At 41.6% G+C, this 14,829-nt stretch overlaps 1 protein-coding gene across 5 annotated transcripts in view; it reads right to left on the reverse strand.

The window, feature by feature from the left end:
* The window catches only part of ATP11A (ATPase phospholipid transporting 11A), a 117,115-nt gene extending 106,156 nt beyond the window's left edge, over positions 1-10,959 (reverse strand). For 2 of the 5 annotated variants that reach the window (XM_014885104.2, XM_088160157.1), the window contains exon 1: positions 10,730-10,921. In XM_014885104.2, coding sequence (XP_014740590.1) covers positions 10,730-10,768 — 39 coding nt within the window. In that variant the 5' untranslated portion in view covers positions 10,769-10,921. Of the gene's footprint in view, positions 1-10,729 lie in introns of all 5 variants that reach the window. The other 3 variants (XM_088160154.1, XM_088160156.1, XM_088160155.1) reach the window with 3 other exon arrangements.
* Between the last annotated feature and the right edge of the window lie 3,870 nt (positions 10,960-14,829).

A 14,829-nucleotide genomic window follows, 5' to 3' on the forward strand; every position in this document is an offset into this window, starting at 1 on the left:
TTACAGCAAATATTGCTAACAGAGTAAAAATGCTCAAGGTAACCTCTTCACTTCTTAGGAAGTAAGTCAGAGGTTTAAGAACATTCCTTTAAGGAAAAAAAAAAGCTTTTTAAATTTGGGACCTCCTGGGCGCAAAGAGGCAAGAGATGCAAAACCACAATCCAGACTGCTCTTTATAAACATGTCTTTCTACCTGCCTGTGCTCACTGTGCACTGCTTCACAAAAGCATGTGAAGCTTTCCTATTGCCTCTGTGTCATTACAGCCAACCAGCAGGGAAACATAACCTCCTTATGTCAGAGAAAAGCTTACAGCATCAAGAAGTCAACATATTCATATTCATGAATCAGCTTAAAGCAGTCATGCCATTCTGGGCTAAGGAGAGAGCATTTTTCCATTTTTCTCTTCATTTCTTCCCTCTTAGTGCCAATACACAGGCACCTCCAAACAAATTAGGCCATCTGATCACTTGACAGCTGTAAATAGCAAGCAGCCAGTTAATATTGTTCAGGAGATTAACAATACCACAGCATTTGCAGGTGAAGTTACAATAACCCTGTGGGTTCTTTTTGTGCTGTTTCTTTTTTTTTTTTTAATCTTAGAAGGTCAAAGAATTGTGTAGTTGTGATCAGTAACTGTCATTAAGCATTTCTTAGCCTAGCTTTAGCCCACCTGCCCCCATTCTCCCCATTATGATATTAACAACCAACTACATATTCAACTAGCTATGTATCTCTTGTACCAACAATATATGAAGAGCTTAAAGTCTAAAATAAAGGGGACTTGATCAGAACTGTGAAAACTACTTATTTAAGATAGTCAGGAAATAAAAATCTGATTAAAATTTTGGTTTAAAAGGATAAAAATACTAAATATTCTTTAAAAATAAAAAGTATAAGACAATTTAAAATCTATATACTGGATTTTAAACATTAAATTAACTTGATAATGTTTTTAATACTTAAGTTTACCTGATAAAATTTTGATTTTTTTGTTATTATTTTTTCTTAGCCTAGGTGAGCAAAAGGTTTGATTTATCAGAGTTAAGCTTTCCAAAGTTCATACTCATGGTAAGGAGACTAGAATATGAAAGATTAAGGTAACTCTAAACATCATGGTTACTGTTAGTACAACTCCACTGAAAAAAATCAAAGAAAAAGGAACTACCCAATTGAATAGAAAGAAGTTTACAATTCTGTAACACACACACAACACACTAATAATAACAGCATGCCAATGTAGCCTAAGTTTAGAGAAAAAATGTTGAGTATTAAACAAAAGGACTAACATAAACCTATCAAAATCTGCTTAGAGTGTAAGGAGTCTTTTCAACCAAAGCAAAACATCTAGCCTGAACTTACATTATACTTCTGTAAGTATCAGCATAAAAGTTTACTTTTTCAGCCATGACTCAGTCAAAAAACTGTTTTAAGCCTACATTTACAGTAACCTCTTGCATACATATTGTATTTCTACACAGGAACATTCTATGCTATAATTAAATGTCAATCTGGTTTTAAGAACATTAATGCAGTTAAATTTTAAATAATGTCTTCCCCCTCTGAAAAGTAATCATGAATAAGTAGATGTCAAATTCCCCAATGTTTCCTCCACATTCCCAAAACTCATCCAGTGCCTGGCTTGCCCTCTGTTACTACAGCCTCAAGCCCAAGCCAGAGACACCAGATACATTCTAACAGAACCAAATTCTCCTTGAAGTGAGATTTGGGATCCCAGAGCCAAACACTCCATTCATCCATGAACCATGGATAATGCCAGCCTAGGAAATTACAGTTTATTCGACTCACAGCCATGTCAAGATTAAGACCAAGTAAATATACTTCAGCTTTTTCTCAACGACCCTTCTTCAGATATATTACCATCCCAAAAATAGGATTAGGTTCAACTCTTTAGTGTTCTGCAGGAAATAAACCTAAAGAAACTGAGTTTCAGTAACCTACCTACAACTGCTAGCAATGAAATGAAGACTGCAAGTGCAATTTCTCAGAGGCAAGTGTTACTCAACTATCTTCTTTGTAGCCTCAGAGAATACTATCCATGCTTCATGGAAGGCAACCAGTTCTACCATTTAGAGAAAAAATTGTAAGCCAAACTTCTTAAAAATACACACAGTCATTTTTCCTTCACACTAATCCTTATACTGTCTTGTGCACATCATATATGTTCCAATAACAGTAGCATTTGTCAGTTTTATTTTCTAATGACCTCTTGACAAATACAGCAGTTTCATGTCAGCCATCAAATGCCACTGCTGATTCAGATTCATCTCAAGAGATGCTACTTCAATGAATATAATAGCATAAAATAGTTATACAAGCACAGATAATGGACAGCGTTTGTACTTCATTACAATAATTTGTGCAAACAACTCATTAATAGGATTTTGAAAAGAAGTGAAGAACTATGTAAAATGCTACGTATGAATTGCAACTTACTGAAGCAATTCAGATAAAAAAATCCATTTCAGTTCATCTGCATGTCTACTTCACAGTGTAAAGTAGAAGCATTAGAGACAAAAAAACTACTGGGGCAGATAGTTCAGAATTCCTTCTCTCTCCCCAGTCCATCCAATTACATACAATTACCTCCAGACAAGTACTTCATACACAAGATTTTTTTTTTTCCTGCATACAACTATTTTGATTATTAACATTAATTTTGCAAAACTTTAATGGCACATCAGCAGATGTTCTTTTCAGAGGATTTCACAACATCCCATCTTAATGGTGAAGCAGAGCAAGAGCCTAATTGTCCTTAATCCTCTATTCAAAATAGGTTAGATGAAATCCTCTTTTGACTGAAGCAAAGAGATTAGTGAGTGTCACCAGGAAAAAGAAACACTATTCCTCCCTTACCCCAGTCAGTATCTAGATGAGCTTAATGATTAATGAAGGAAACAGATTCTCCTATTTCAAAAAGGGAAATTAGTCTACAGGGAAAAGCAAAATAAATGGAAAAATATTTATATGAAATCTCCAAATTCTTAAGCATCCATGCTAGTAGTAACAACTACTAAAAATAAAATCATACCAAAACACACTTTGCCAGTATGCCTCAGTAACCAGAATGGAGCTCATATGAAGACTTTTTTTAATACCAATACACATTTGTATCCCTGGTAAACCTTGCCATAATTCTTGATGTTGCTAAATGAATAGCACAGGATGTAAGGAAGCACATGTACACCTATCTACATATGAATGCAGATGGAGGAATAAAGAGGGAAAAAAGTGGGAAATAAGAGGGAAACTGCATTGCTTCTCCTGATACCACCTAAGTAACAAGAAAAAAAAGCAACCCCAAAACACAGTCATTACAGGCTTGTGCTCACAACCAGTTTTCTTCCTATGACACAGTAATTTTGTTCCCCTGGAAGGATTAAAGTACCCTTAAAACTTCTTGCTATGGAAAAGGTGGGCAATACTGTCATCCCTGTCCCAAGAAAAGATGAATGCACATAGAAATTAACATCCAGATCTGCAAAGATATCGACGTGACTTATCAGCCTGTGGTCTTCTGTGATCTTCCAAACAAACTTCAGAGCCACTGGCTCATCCCCTCAGTCTCCTAGAACAATCCAAGCTAGGCTGCCAGTTTCTTCCTAAAAAGAGTGCATTTTTTAACATAGTACCACAAATACTCAGTACTTTCAAAATTAAAATCTAAGTTAAATTGAAAATAACCCAAATAAAACACTTTCAATGACAACTCAAGAGTCTGTGCCACAGCCTTCTCAGAGTCATTACTGAAAGGGAAGAAAAACACCTTGTGTACATATGATATAGAACAAGAATCCCTGGTTTGCCTTGTCTACCTGCAGCTGTTGCCATGGTAATTATAGCAGAGAAGATAATAGCATTCCAGTGCAATTTTGCTCCACAGCTCAAGATGAGCTTGAGCTCAAATGTCCCTCAACAATTATACAAATAAAAATAATACATTATCCTGTGTAATGGTATTCCATTACACAGGATAATGTATTCCACTAGAATAAGCTGAATTATTCTGGAAAGACTATCATCTGTCTAAAAGACTTCTAGGAAGAGAGGCATGCTATTTTGCTCAAACAACAACAAAAAAGCCCAACAAAAAAACCCCAGTAAAGTTGAATCCAGTTGCATAACAGATTCTAAAACATCTGCTCAGTCTTCTCTGGGACATGGTTTTTTCTCTTGTTTCTGCTCCCTGCCACACCTGCACATGACATGCAGGAGGCACCCCACAGTAAATCCCATGGGAGCACCTCAGAAACCACAATGGGTTTCCAGTCACACTTAAACCTAATTAGATGGACTAGGTTTTACTGTGCCCATCTCAACACCACAAACAGTACACAAACAGCCATGGAATTTGTGGAATGCTTTACTTGTCAGCCCAGTCACTGTTTCTTAAGTGTTGGGGGTTTAAAAATCAGACTCATTACAAAATCCCATTCCACCTCATCACTTTTCTTGTTTCAACTACCACTGTATGAAAGAAGAAAAAGATCAATGAGAAATGGTGATCAGAGATGTTAAGCTATAAATGTGCTATGTAGTAGATACTTTATCCTCTTCCATTCCCAAAAATAATTTTCAAAAGGCTTCCTGCTTGCAGAAATGAAACTCAGTGACGTTTGAGAAAATGCATAAAAGCAGAACAATATTCAACTTTTTTTTAATCAAACAACATGTTATCAAGAGACAAAAGCAACTATGCAGTTCTTATCTCAGGATTTTTGATGCTAAAAAAAGATCAAAACTTCTTGATCTATTTTAAGTCACTGAAAGTCCTACAATTTAGATGCTCCAAAAGCAACGTTTTCTACTATCATAGAACATCTGATGAGTGCAGATGAGTAATATTTTGTAGTCAATAGCAACCAGCATGTAATATGTACACTGACTTCCTGTAAGTCAACTGTTTTACATACGCAATATCCTATTTTCATTTGTTTATTTTCAAAAGAAAAAGGAAGTTATGGTTTTCTTTCATAAATTAGTTAATTGACAGGAGCAGGGGGAGGGGAAAAAAACAGAGCTCATACAATTCTCCGTGTTTATTGCCCTTCAGCAATAAATAATTGATGGGGGAAAGGAGAGTATCTGGGAACTTTTTGAGGATCAGATAATACTGAAATATCTTTAGAGTACTTTACAAACCAGAATGAACACAAGACTCACTACCAGTATGAAGAGCTAAATTTGCAGAAGTGGCAAATTCTGTCAGCCACATTCGAAAGAATTAACTTCCAAGTGAAGCTTTGAAACTCTGCCTTATTTTAAAATAAACTTGCAGAAAAGTCAGCAGGAAACACTCCATACAGATACCCACTCCCCAAAAAATAAGAGAAAAGGGCAATTAGGCAAATAAAGCAGTGGTGCTTGGGGAAATAGGAATTCAAAACTTACTCATGCTGTTTGATGCCCTCTGTTGAACCTCCCACAGCAGGAAGAACTGGTACCTGCAGTGAAGCAGAGCTGAGAGATGGGAAGCATCTCAAGCTTCAAAAAAACATTGTGACACACAGTCTTGCACAAGAGATAATAAAAATGGATTACAGGAATAGACACAAACCCTTAAGAGCTGCAAGATACTAATTTTGTTGACCCATGAGTACATAGATAGATCCTGCAGCGAGAATCTTTTGTACACTCAGAGTTAGCAAAGTCTGTCATATAAAAGTGTCTATATACAGCTTAAAACAGCTTCAGATTTTGTCAAATTACACCTCTGAACTTAAAAACAAAACATAACACAATGCTTTTGACTTACTTGACTAGGAAGAAAACTGTTTAACAGGAACCTTGACTAAGAAACATAGATGACACTGTTTAATACTCATCTGCAAGAGCACAACCGAGGCTGAATAAATTCAGAAGCTAAAGCAACAACCAAACACCCTCAAAGGAATTAACTAAATTTAGATTAAAAACAATAGGTGATCTCAAACACTTGACAAATGGATTGTCCTTTAAGACACAAATTACTATAAAGCACCCAGGCTTACAATTTCACCAACTTTCAATCAAAGCAGTTATTAACCTCTACTGCATCAAAGTTAGATAAATAAATAAACTCAAGTTCAATATTAATTTATGTCTACTAAGACTACATAAACAAGTAAAATACTTAAGAAATACAATTAGAAAACAATTTTAGAATTATAATGCCAACCAAAAGCAACAAAATAACCTAAGTCAATGACAAAAAGTCACAGGCTGTCATGAAACTTAGTTAAGAACTTGCTAAAAATCCCTACCATAACTTCCTTGTTAAGCTAGTCAAATGTCTTCTCAAACTACGATTAAAGTTGACCCACTTCTACAAAAGTGAAAAATAGAGCATTCATTTGTAAACTCAATTTATTCCAGCCTCCCAAAAAAGAGACTTTTCAGAAATACCTGCACAACTAATAGGCCAGCAGCTCCCCAGAGACCAAAGCTGTAGTAAATCACCGCTCCTTCTGGAAACACGTCTTGCCTTCTACTACCTGCATTTAGAGATACTTAGACAGGTAACACATACTTAAGATCCAGATCTATAATCCTAAAGTAAAAGGAGAACCTGAAAGAGAAGCAGTAAAGTAGCAAGATCTCTAAATATACTACGTAATACAGGCAAAACTCTTCAGCAATACAGACCTCTGACCCAGTAGCATTTACTGTACAACATAAAGCCATCAACCTGGGCAGGAGCTTATAGGGCCAACTGTCTTACAAATACAGACCAGACTGTCATCATAGGCTGCAAGATGTTCAGCAACCATTTAGCATCCAAACAGGCATATGCTCAAGAGCAACACCTCCCAGATTGCCCAGCTATATTCAAATCAACAATATTCAGGAATATCCAAATCCATGTTCAGCCATAAACAGCTTTTATTAAACAAAGTGCTCATTTTGTGAAAGATGTCACCAAAACCTGTTTAAATATTAGTAACCAACTTTTAACTTGATGAGGACAGACTTCAGAAGTCCTATCACCAGCAAAAAAAAAAAAAAAAAAAAAGTGTTTAGAGAAAACTAAAGCAGCTGCATTAACACAGGGAGAACAGATCACCTAATGATATTCACAGTGCCCCAAATACTTAAACTACAAAACAGAAGCTAATCTTGTATGGAGGCAGTTTTAATTGCCATCGTAGGTTTGTTTTTTCCCCTAAATAGTACACTGCTTAATATTAAGCTAACAAGTTTCTCTTGTTACTAAGCAGGTTCTGCATGACACTTACAGGATGCCCCATGCTAATTCAATATTCTCTGGCTGTGCAGCTGCCCTCCCTGGGACAGCACATATCCTCTGGGGAATCCAAGGAGAAGACAGAATTATTCTGTCTGATGCAAAAGCAACATCTATAAAAAAGGTTATATTTTATAGAGTATGTGACAAAAAGTATAGTTCCACCAAGTAATGTTCATACTACCCACACACAGCCATTATTTGGGAAATAAAAATAATAATTTTTGGTATCAAAATTTATCTTTATTTATCTTAATGTAGAAGATTTATTCAGCTCCTATGATCCCATGTAGAAGCAAAGCTGTATACTAGGGTGTTTCTATTTTGTTACTTAAAGATGCCTCTAACACAGCTCATATGCATTCTAAAGCAGTAAAACGCACAGATTAACCTCAATAGACACAAATAAGAAAATTACAGTGATATTTATCAGCTTGAAAGATCACAAAGGATTTGGAAAACTGAACTTCATCTCAGCTCTACTGCAGTGAAACAAACAGTTTTGGTAAAAAAAGTTATTTTTCACCATCAGTCCTGTAAATTGAGTATGTCTGCAGTAATGGTTACAGGAAGCAAGAGATGAACTGAAAATAAACCAAAATTTGCAGAATGATCTAAAGAGGAACAAAAAAAGAACGTCAATTTAAAAGTTCAGTAAGATAAAGACAATTCCCTCTGTCCTTCTAAGACACTACAACATCTCTTGGTGAAGAAATATCAAGTACAGCATGACTAGCATGCTGAACATCTATTTTATTCAACCCACATCACTAAACTCTTCAATACCTCAAAGATATAAAAAGGACACTCAATACAGGTAAAACAGCAAATATTTGAAAATGCTAACCAGGAAGCTGACAGCACCCAGTCATTGCTATTCTTCCACAGGGCCTTGGAAAATATGTGCACTGATTTTGCACTTGCTTCAGGACACAAACTGTCCAGTAAGGGAAAGAGGAACGGGAGGGATCTTTCCAACCACAACAAGCCCCCTAGTATTTAACTCATGCCTTTACGCCCTATGACAAACAGGACTGAGAAGGAAAAGTAATGAGACAGAACTGTTAGAAACCATCCTTTCAGAAGTCCCCATTAGTACATCCCATCACAACTGTTTGTTTTGTCAAGATCATACCACAAGAGCTCCCAGTTAACTCAGCATCTCCAGATGCCAAGGCTCTAGCATAATGCACAGACCAGCCTTCTCTAGGAAGGACCTGAAGATGAACAAGTCCAGGAGACTCACAGAACAAAAATTCATAGTTCTAAGACCCTGATCACAAAAATCTTTTTGTATCGACTTTAACTGAACTCAGGTTGAGCTTTGGAATAAACACAAGATGTAACTATCCACTATAGCTCTCCCCCAGAAGAGTCGCTGCCTTCTCTCCCTTATTAAAAGCAGTTTGGAAAGTGGCAAGCACATCAGCATCTTTGTGCCTGGCTGCTGCATACAGAGCTTTGGTGAACAACTCCAGAGTGATACCCCAGCACATACATCTGCTACTCATGCAGAGCAGTCAGTTTCAGGCCCAGCAGTCAAACTAGTACTTGTCATTTTCACTGCTGTAGATAGACAAAAGTAGTTAAACCATGGAGACAAAAAAAAAAAAAGACAAGCAAAATCACTCAACACAAAAATAAGGTTGCCAGACCACAACAGTCTTGCTGAAATGAATACAAATTTACTTACAGTGCCTTTTCCTTAAAATTGCCTTTCCCCGGAAGAAAGGTTTCAAAGTTAAGACACTGAGCAGAAGCAGAATAACAAGAAGCAACAGGTGAAAATATACAACGCAGCATGGGCCATCCTAGGCAATTACTTAGGCATAGCCTATCTTCACGAACACAATACAGAAGATAGTCTGACCTAAGCATAGGAAGCCTTCTTCATGTGGGATATAGTAATGTTTCATTTATCTTTTAGACTGCTGCATTGGTTTCATCAGCAGCACAGGAGCATGGTGATAGTCCACAACTCAACAGCTCAAGCCCCTTACTTCCAACATACTGTCTGCTCATATATCATTACTGCAGCTGCTCTCAAGCCCACTTCCTTCATATTTGATGCTTCAGCCTACTTTGGAAGAGGTTAGCAACAATGTTATGCCGAAGAGACTTAACAGTGTGCTTGCTCTGTGCAAAACGACCACTTCATTTGTACAGGCTCCAGATGTGAGCACACAAAAAAGAAAGAAATCTTAAAGTAAATCCAACAGTTAGATCAGCACTGACAGATCTCTACACCTAAACTGATCCTACCTCTTTCCAGACCTCAGCATAACTCACCTGGTCTCTATATCCAGAAACCACTGCCTCTCTTATATCTCATTATTATTGTTGCTACACATTATTTGCAGTATTCGCTTCCTTTTCTTAGGACCATTTTTTAAAGATCCATAGCTGCTTTCAATACCCACCTCTCTACTCTCCCCTCATCCCACATATATCCTATGGTAAACGAGAAGAAAAAAAGAGTATAATTTTTCATCTCTGCTACTTTTCTTCGTTTATACTTCAAAAAGACTTCAGCCTGTATTAGGTGTACACAGCTCTTGGCACACACAAAACTAAGTGTATTTACTGTAAGTGAGAAAACTTTGACCAAGGCAAAAGTACTTCCTGCACAGGAAGAAAAGCTATTTGTATTTGAAAATTCCTATTATCTCTCCCTATCTTTTAAAATTCTTTCTACAGCCAAAAGCAGAAATTTGCCATTTCCTGGTATTGGTGGTCCCCATGCCTTATACTGAACAACCCCACACGTAAAAGCATTCTGCTAATCTACTTAAACTATTATCCTGGGTATTTATTAGGGGTTCCATGGAACTGGAGCCGCACCTCAGCCTACACTTGGATCCCATTCTAATGCGCTGCCCAGTTACTCTTTCGGGCGACACAGGCGGGTTTTCACACGCTGGCCACCAAGCCACATCAGCCCTCTTTCCCCAGAGCACTTTCGAGTCCGGTGTGCTTGAATCTGACTACGTACACCTACAAAAACTTGGGACCGTTCCGACCATTCGTCAGTATACTAAAATTGGACAATTCCATTAAAAAGTCATTTGACTGCAACAATATGACGAAGAGAAAGGGGAAGAAAACAAACCAAAAGCAAACATATTTAAAAAACAAACAAACAAACAAACAAAAAAAACAAACTGGGGACTCAGAGGTTTTATCTGCCCTGCTAACTACGTATCGCAGCACACGGTTAACGACAGTGCTCTGAACTCAGGTCAAGCCGCGAAGGTTCAGCCCGGGACGGACGGACAGTCCCGTGGGGCGGGCGGGCTGCACGACACCCGGTGCCGGCGCTGCTGCATCCCCGCTCGCACCGGGCATCACGTGCGGCGGCCCCGAGGCTCCCCGGCCGCCGAGCCGGTCACGGGACCGCCCAACTCCCAGCCGAGCCCTTCCTGCGAGCCCGGGGCCACGGCGGGGACTGCCCCCCGCGCCCGGGGGCGAGCGGCACCGGCGGTACTCACGTATCGGCTCACGAGGGTCCGCAGGAGGCTGCAATCCATGGTGGGCGGGCGGCTCAGGACCGCGCCGCCGGGTGCTCGCCGGTGCCGCCGGGCTCCCTGGCTCGCCTCCTCACTTGCCACATGCAGAGAGCCGCGCTCGCCCCGCCGGACCCGCTGTGACGCCGGCCCGGCGCTCGCGGCCGTGCCCCGGCTATGCCATGTGCTCGCCGCCGCCGCTGCGGCGCGGCGCCCCGCGGCCCCGCATGCCCCCCGTCGCTGCCGCTGCCGCCGCCGCTGCCGCCACTACAGTCCCGCCGAGGGAGGGCAGGCGGAGCGGATACGCTACCGAGAAAGCCCTCCCGCCCCCCGCCCGCTGTGCTCTGCCCGCCGCGCGCACCGCCCAGGGCTTTATCCGGCGGGCGGGGCCGGGGCCGCCCCCGCGCCGCTCCCCCCGCCCTTCCCCGCTCTTGGCGCGCGCGCGCGGGCTCGCCCGGTACCGGCCCGGCCCCTGCCCGGCGCGCGCCGCTCTGATCTCGCCGGGCGGCCCCGGCGGCGCGCACGTCACGCGGGGCGGGTACGCGCGCGCCGGCGGCCGTGCCCGGTGCCCGCTCCCCGTCCCGTCCCGCGCGCGGCTCCCGGAGCGGCCGGTACCGGCTCCCGCCGGGGGGAAGCGGGAAACCTGCCCGTGCGTGGGAATGGGCTGGGAACACTGGGGTGAGCCAGTGCATTATGCTGGGGGCACTGGAGGGAGCGATATTGGGATAGAACGGAAAACACAGGGAGCAATCTTGGGTGCGTTGGGAGGAAACTGGGAGCACTGGTGGAGAGCCAGGGAGTGGCACTGGGTGTAGTGGAAGGGGGAACTGGGAGCACTGAGGGTAGCCACGAAGCGATACTGGAAGAACTGGGATGGCAGGAGAGCGCGGAGTGGAAGCCAGGGAGTGCTGCTGGGAATGAAGGGGAGTCAGGGAACGACACTGGGAGTACTCCTGCTATAGCGCGAGGTGGGCTGGGTTGGAAGGGACATTAAAGATGTTCTAGTTCCAACCCCCCCCCCCCCCCGCCATGGGCACGGAGATCGTGGGGGGACGGGGGTGGAGCCAGGGGATGTTGCTGGGAGCACTAGGGAGAGCCAGGAAGTGACACTGGGAGGGAACTGGGAGCAACGAGGGGAGACAATGGGTGATACTGGGCGGACATGGAGAGCGCTGGGAGCGGCAATAGGTAATCCCCGCGCCCCGCCTTCACCTGCGCCGCTCGGCGCCCTGGCGGGAGGGAGCGGCCGCCGCGCCCTTCCGGGGCGGAGGTGCCCGCGGCGGGACGGAGCCGCCCGCCCCGGCGCCTCCCGGGACGCTGACCCGCCGGTGCGAGACGGGCCAAAAGTGCTGCCGGTGCCGCCGGGGTCCGAGCTGTGCTGGAGGCGAACCCCGCTCGGTCCGGCGGCCGAGGAGCGGCAGCGCTGGGGCGCAGCACCGCCTGGAGCGGGCAGGTGCGAGCGATCCTGCTTGTACAGCACGGCAGAACAGATCGAGGAACCTCTGTGCCGTGACAAGCCCAAACATCACAGCCCTGCTAAACCCGCAAACAGTAGAAATTACTTGCTGGTAGCTAAAGGGATAAGCAGAGCTTGGCAAAAAATGCGCACGAAAGAGAAGTGGAAGCGTATCATTATTCCCCCTTTTTTTTCCCCCCCTAAATGCCTGAGACAACACCTTTTAGGTATTTAGGCCTTTGTGTTCTACAGCTGTTGTTTTTTCATGCCATTCATACCGAGGAACTCGCTCAAGTTTGCAGGAATCTTGTACGTAGTCTCAAATCACTCTGCGCAACTTCATATAAAATGAAGGCTCTAAACCAAATACTTGCTCAAAAATTAATAGAAACTTACTAATTTTATAAAATTATTAAAAAAGTAGATTTTTTAAAAATCATGATTTTATGCTTATGAAAATCCATTACCTTCTTTGGCAGCAATCACATAAGCTGTCCCTTATTGTCTAGTTCGTGGTTAAAACAATGAAGTTTTTGCTTATTTTGGTTTTCGTTTTGTCACAATTACGTAGTTCTCGGCACCATCAAATATTCTGCCACAAAGAATGCACAAAATTCTAATACAACAAACACGTAGAAAAAATAGAAATTGAGCTATTCAAGATCATTACATAAATACTAAGAGGAAGAACATGTGACTGTTTCTTTACAGGTCACCTTTATTAATGTAGGTGCGTTTTATAAATTCAGCAGTTTTTATTGCTGGTTAGATTGCAAAATGTATAATTTAATGCACACTAAGTGCACTGTGGTCAAGCTAATGTTGCTTTTCAAACTCTAAAGGGACGTTGGTCTAAACCCCAATTTTCATCTTGGTTACGACTAATAATTTATATTCATTTTGCAGCACCTCCCATTTTCATGCTCCTGTTTACAGACCTAACACTTCTGTGACATAGGTTTCTGTACTTGCATTTCAGTTTCAAGAAATTATCACTGAAATGAAAATAAAGAAAAAAAATTTATGAAACAACAGGAATTTTTCTCAAAATTAACAATCCTGCATGAGTTAACACAAAGCTGCTTTATTTTCTGTTTATTTACAAGAACAGTTACATGTTAAGATAATAGTATATGAGCATGTTATCAGTTTTCAGGAAACTAGTTTATTAGCAAGAGAAAATTCCAGAAGATCTTCATGAACATAAAGTAATAGTTTCAAAACAAACAGGTTGCAAAGCTGTAACAGGAAATCGTTTCCATTGCTTTTTAGCACACTTCTCTGTCTAGCTATTCCATTTTCAAAGAACTTATGGAATATTCATTTTTTAAAATTTTTTTTCAAGTTATTCCACTTTTATTCAAACAGTACCGTTTAAGCAATCCAATCTTTTTAATGACATTGGAGTGAGAGCAAATTTTCAAATTATGCAGAAAGTTGCTTTCTAAAGTTTTCTTTCTTTTAATACTTTCAGTAGTTTCTTTCATCCAGATGCCACAATATTTTTTTTTCACTTCATTAAGTGTCCCTGTGTGCCATGCTCATGTTACTTGATGCAGCTCATGGAGCATCTCTGAAGAGGAGGAAGTTCACCTGCTGGGCTGGGAACAGTTAACAACGGTTCAGTTCTTAGCATGACCATCATGGAGATATTTCTGAACTCCTTGCTGGCTCTTCAGCTTAGGTAACCAAGGTGGGACTGCAAGAAGCATATTCCTCAGATCCAGAGCCTGGAAGCCACTCCTAAGTGTAGGCTGGCTGCATTCCCTGAGGTGAAAAGGGGACCAAAGCTCCTGTCATCCCTGACTCTTTCAGTCCAGGGCAGAGGACACACATGCTCAGTTACAGCCATTTCCAGGCTACTGCTCAGGCAAAGCTGAGCCAAATTTCTGCCCTTCCCTGCACAACCAGGAAAAAGAGAAAAGGAGCACAGCTGGGTTGTGGGCACATATTGAGGTGAACTCGCAGCCTACATTAGTCATTTGTGCCCATATTTCCACAAAAAGGGCACCTAAATGTGCAACCCAGAAGAGAGCACTGGCAGGACACTGAAAGTTAACACAGGACCTTGCCAGCTGAGCTATGTTTGTGCAGGGAGGACTGCACAGCACATACATTTGACTTCTGGAGTGACAAATTTCTCCAGAGTCTGTATGCAACTGAGGGTGTTGAGGTCACACTTTTAGTCTTAGGTACATCAAATCTGCCTAAGTCAGGCTTAAGGTGCTTGAGTCCTTTATTGGATCTATCCTAAAGTGGCCTGCTAAAGGTCACGTTGTGGCTTAGCAGTCAAGCCAAATGAGGAGCCTTGATCTTATTGGTCATGGATCTGTTCTGCCTATTATGCAATGTTTCATTTTTAAGCAATTCATAAAACTAATCATCTTTGTCTTTGATGTCTTTGCCATCACATTTATTTCACTCCTCATCTCTCATTTTAAAAATTCCTAAAATTACCTGTATGCTGTATTTTCTAAATTTCTTGTGTCTTTTCTGACTGCAGATTTGACCTCCTGTTTTACTGCTCTCTGTTTCTCCTTCCTATTCTTCTGATTGATTCCTTGTGATCCATTACTGGCCTTTCAGGATACTCCTACCTGCCCAACTGAATTACCACATTCTCTAGATC

Source organism: Sturnus vulgaris, chromosome 2 (assembly GCF_052056855.1).
Source record: "Sturnus vulgaris isolate bStuVul1 chromosome 2, bStuVul1.hap1, whole genome shotgun sequence".
Classification (NCBI taxonomy): domain Eukaryota; kingdom Metazoa; phylum Chordata; class Aves; order Passeriformes; family Sturnidae; genus Sturnus; species Sturnus vulgaris.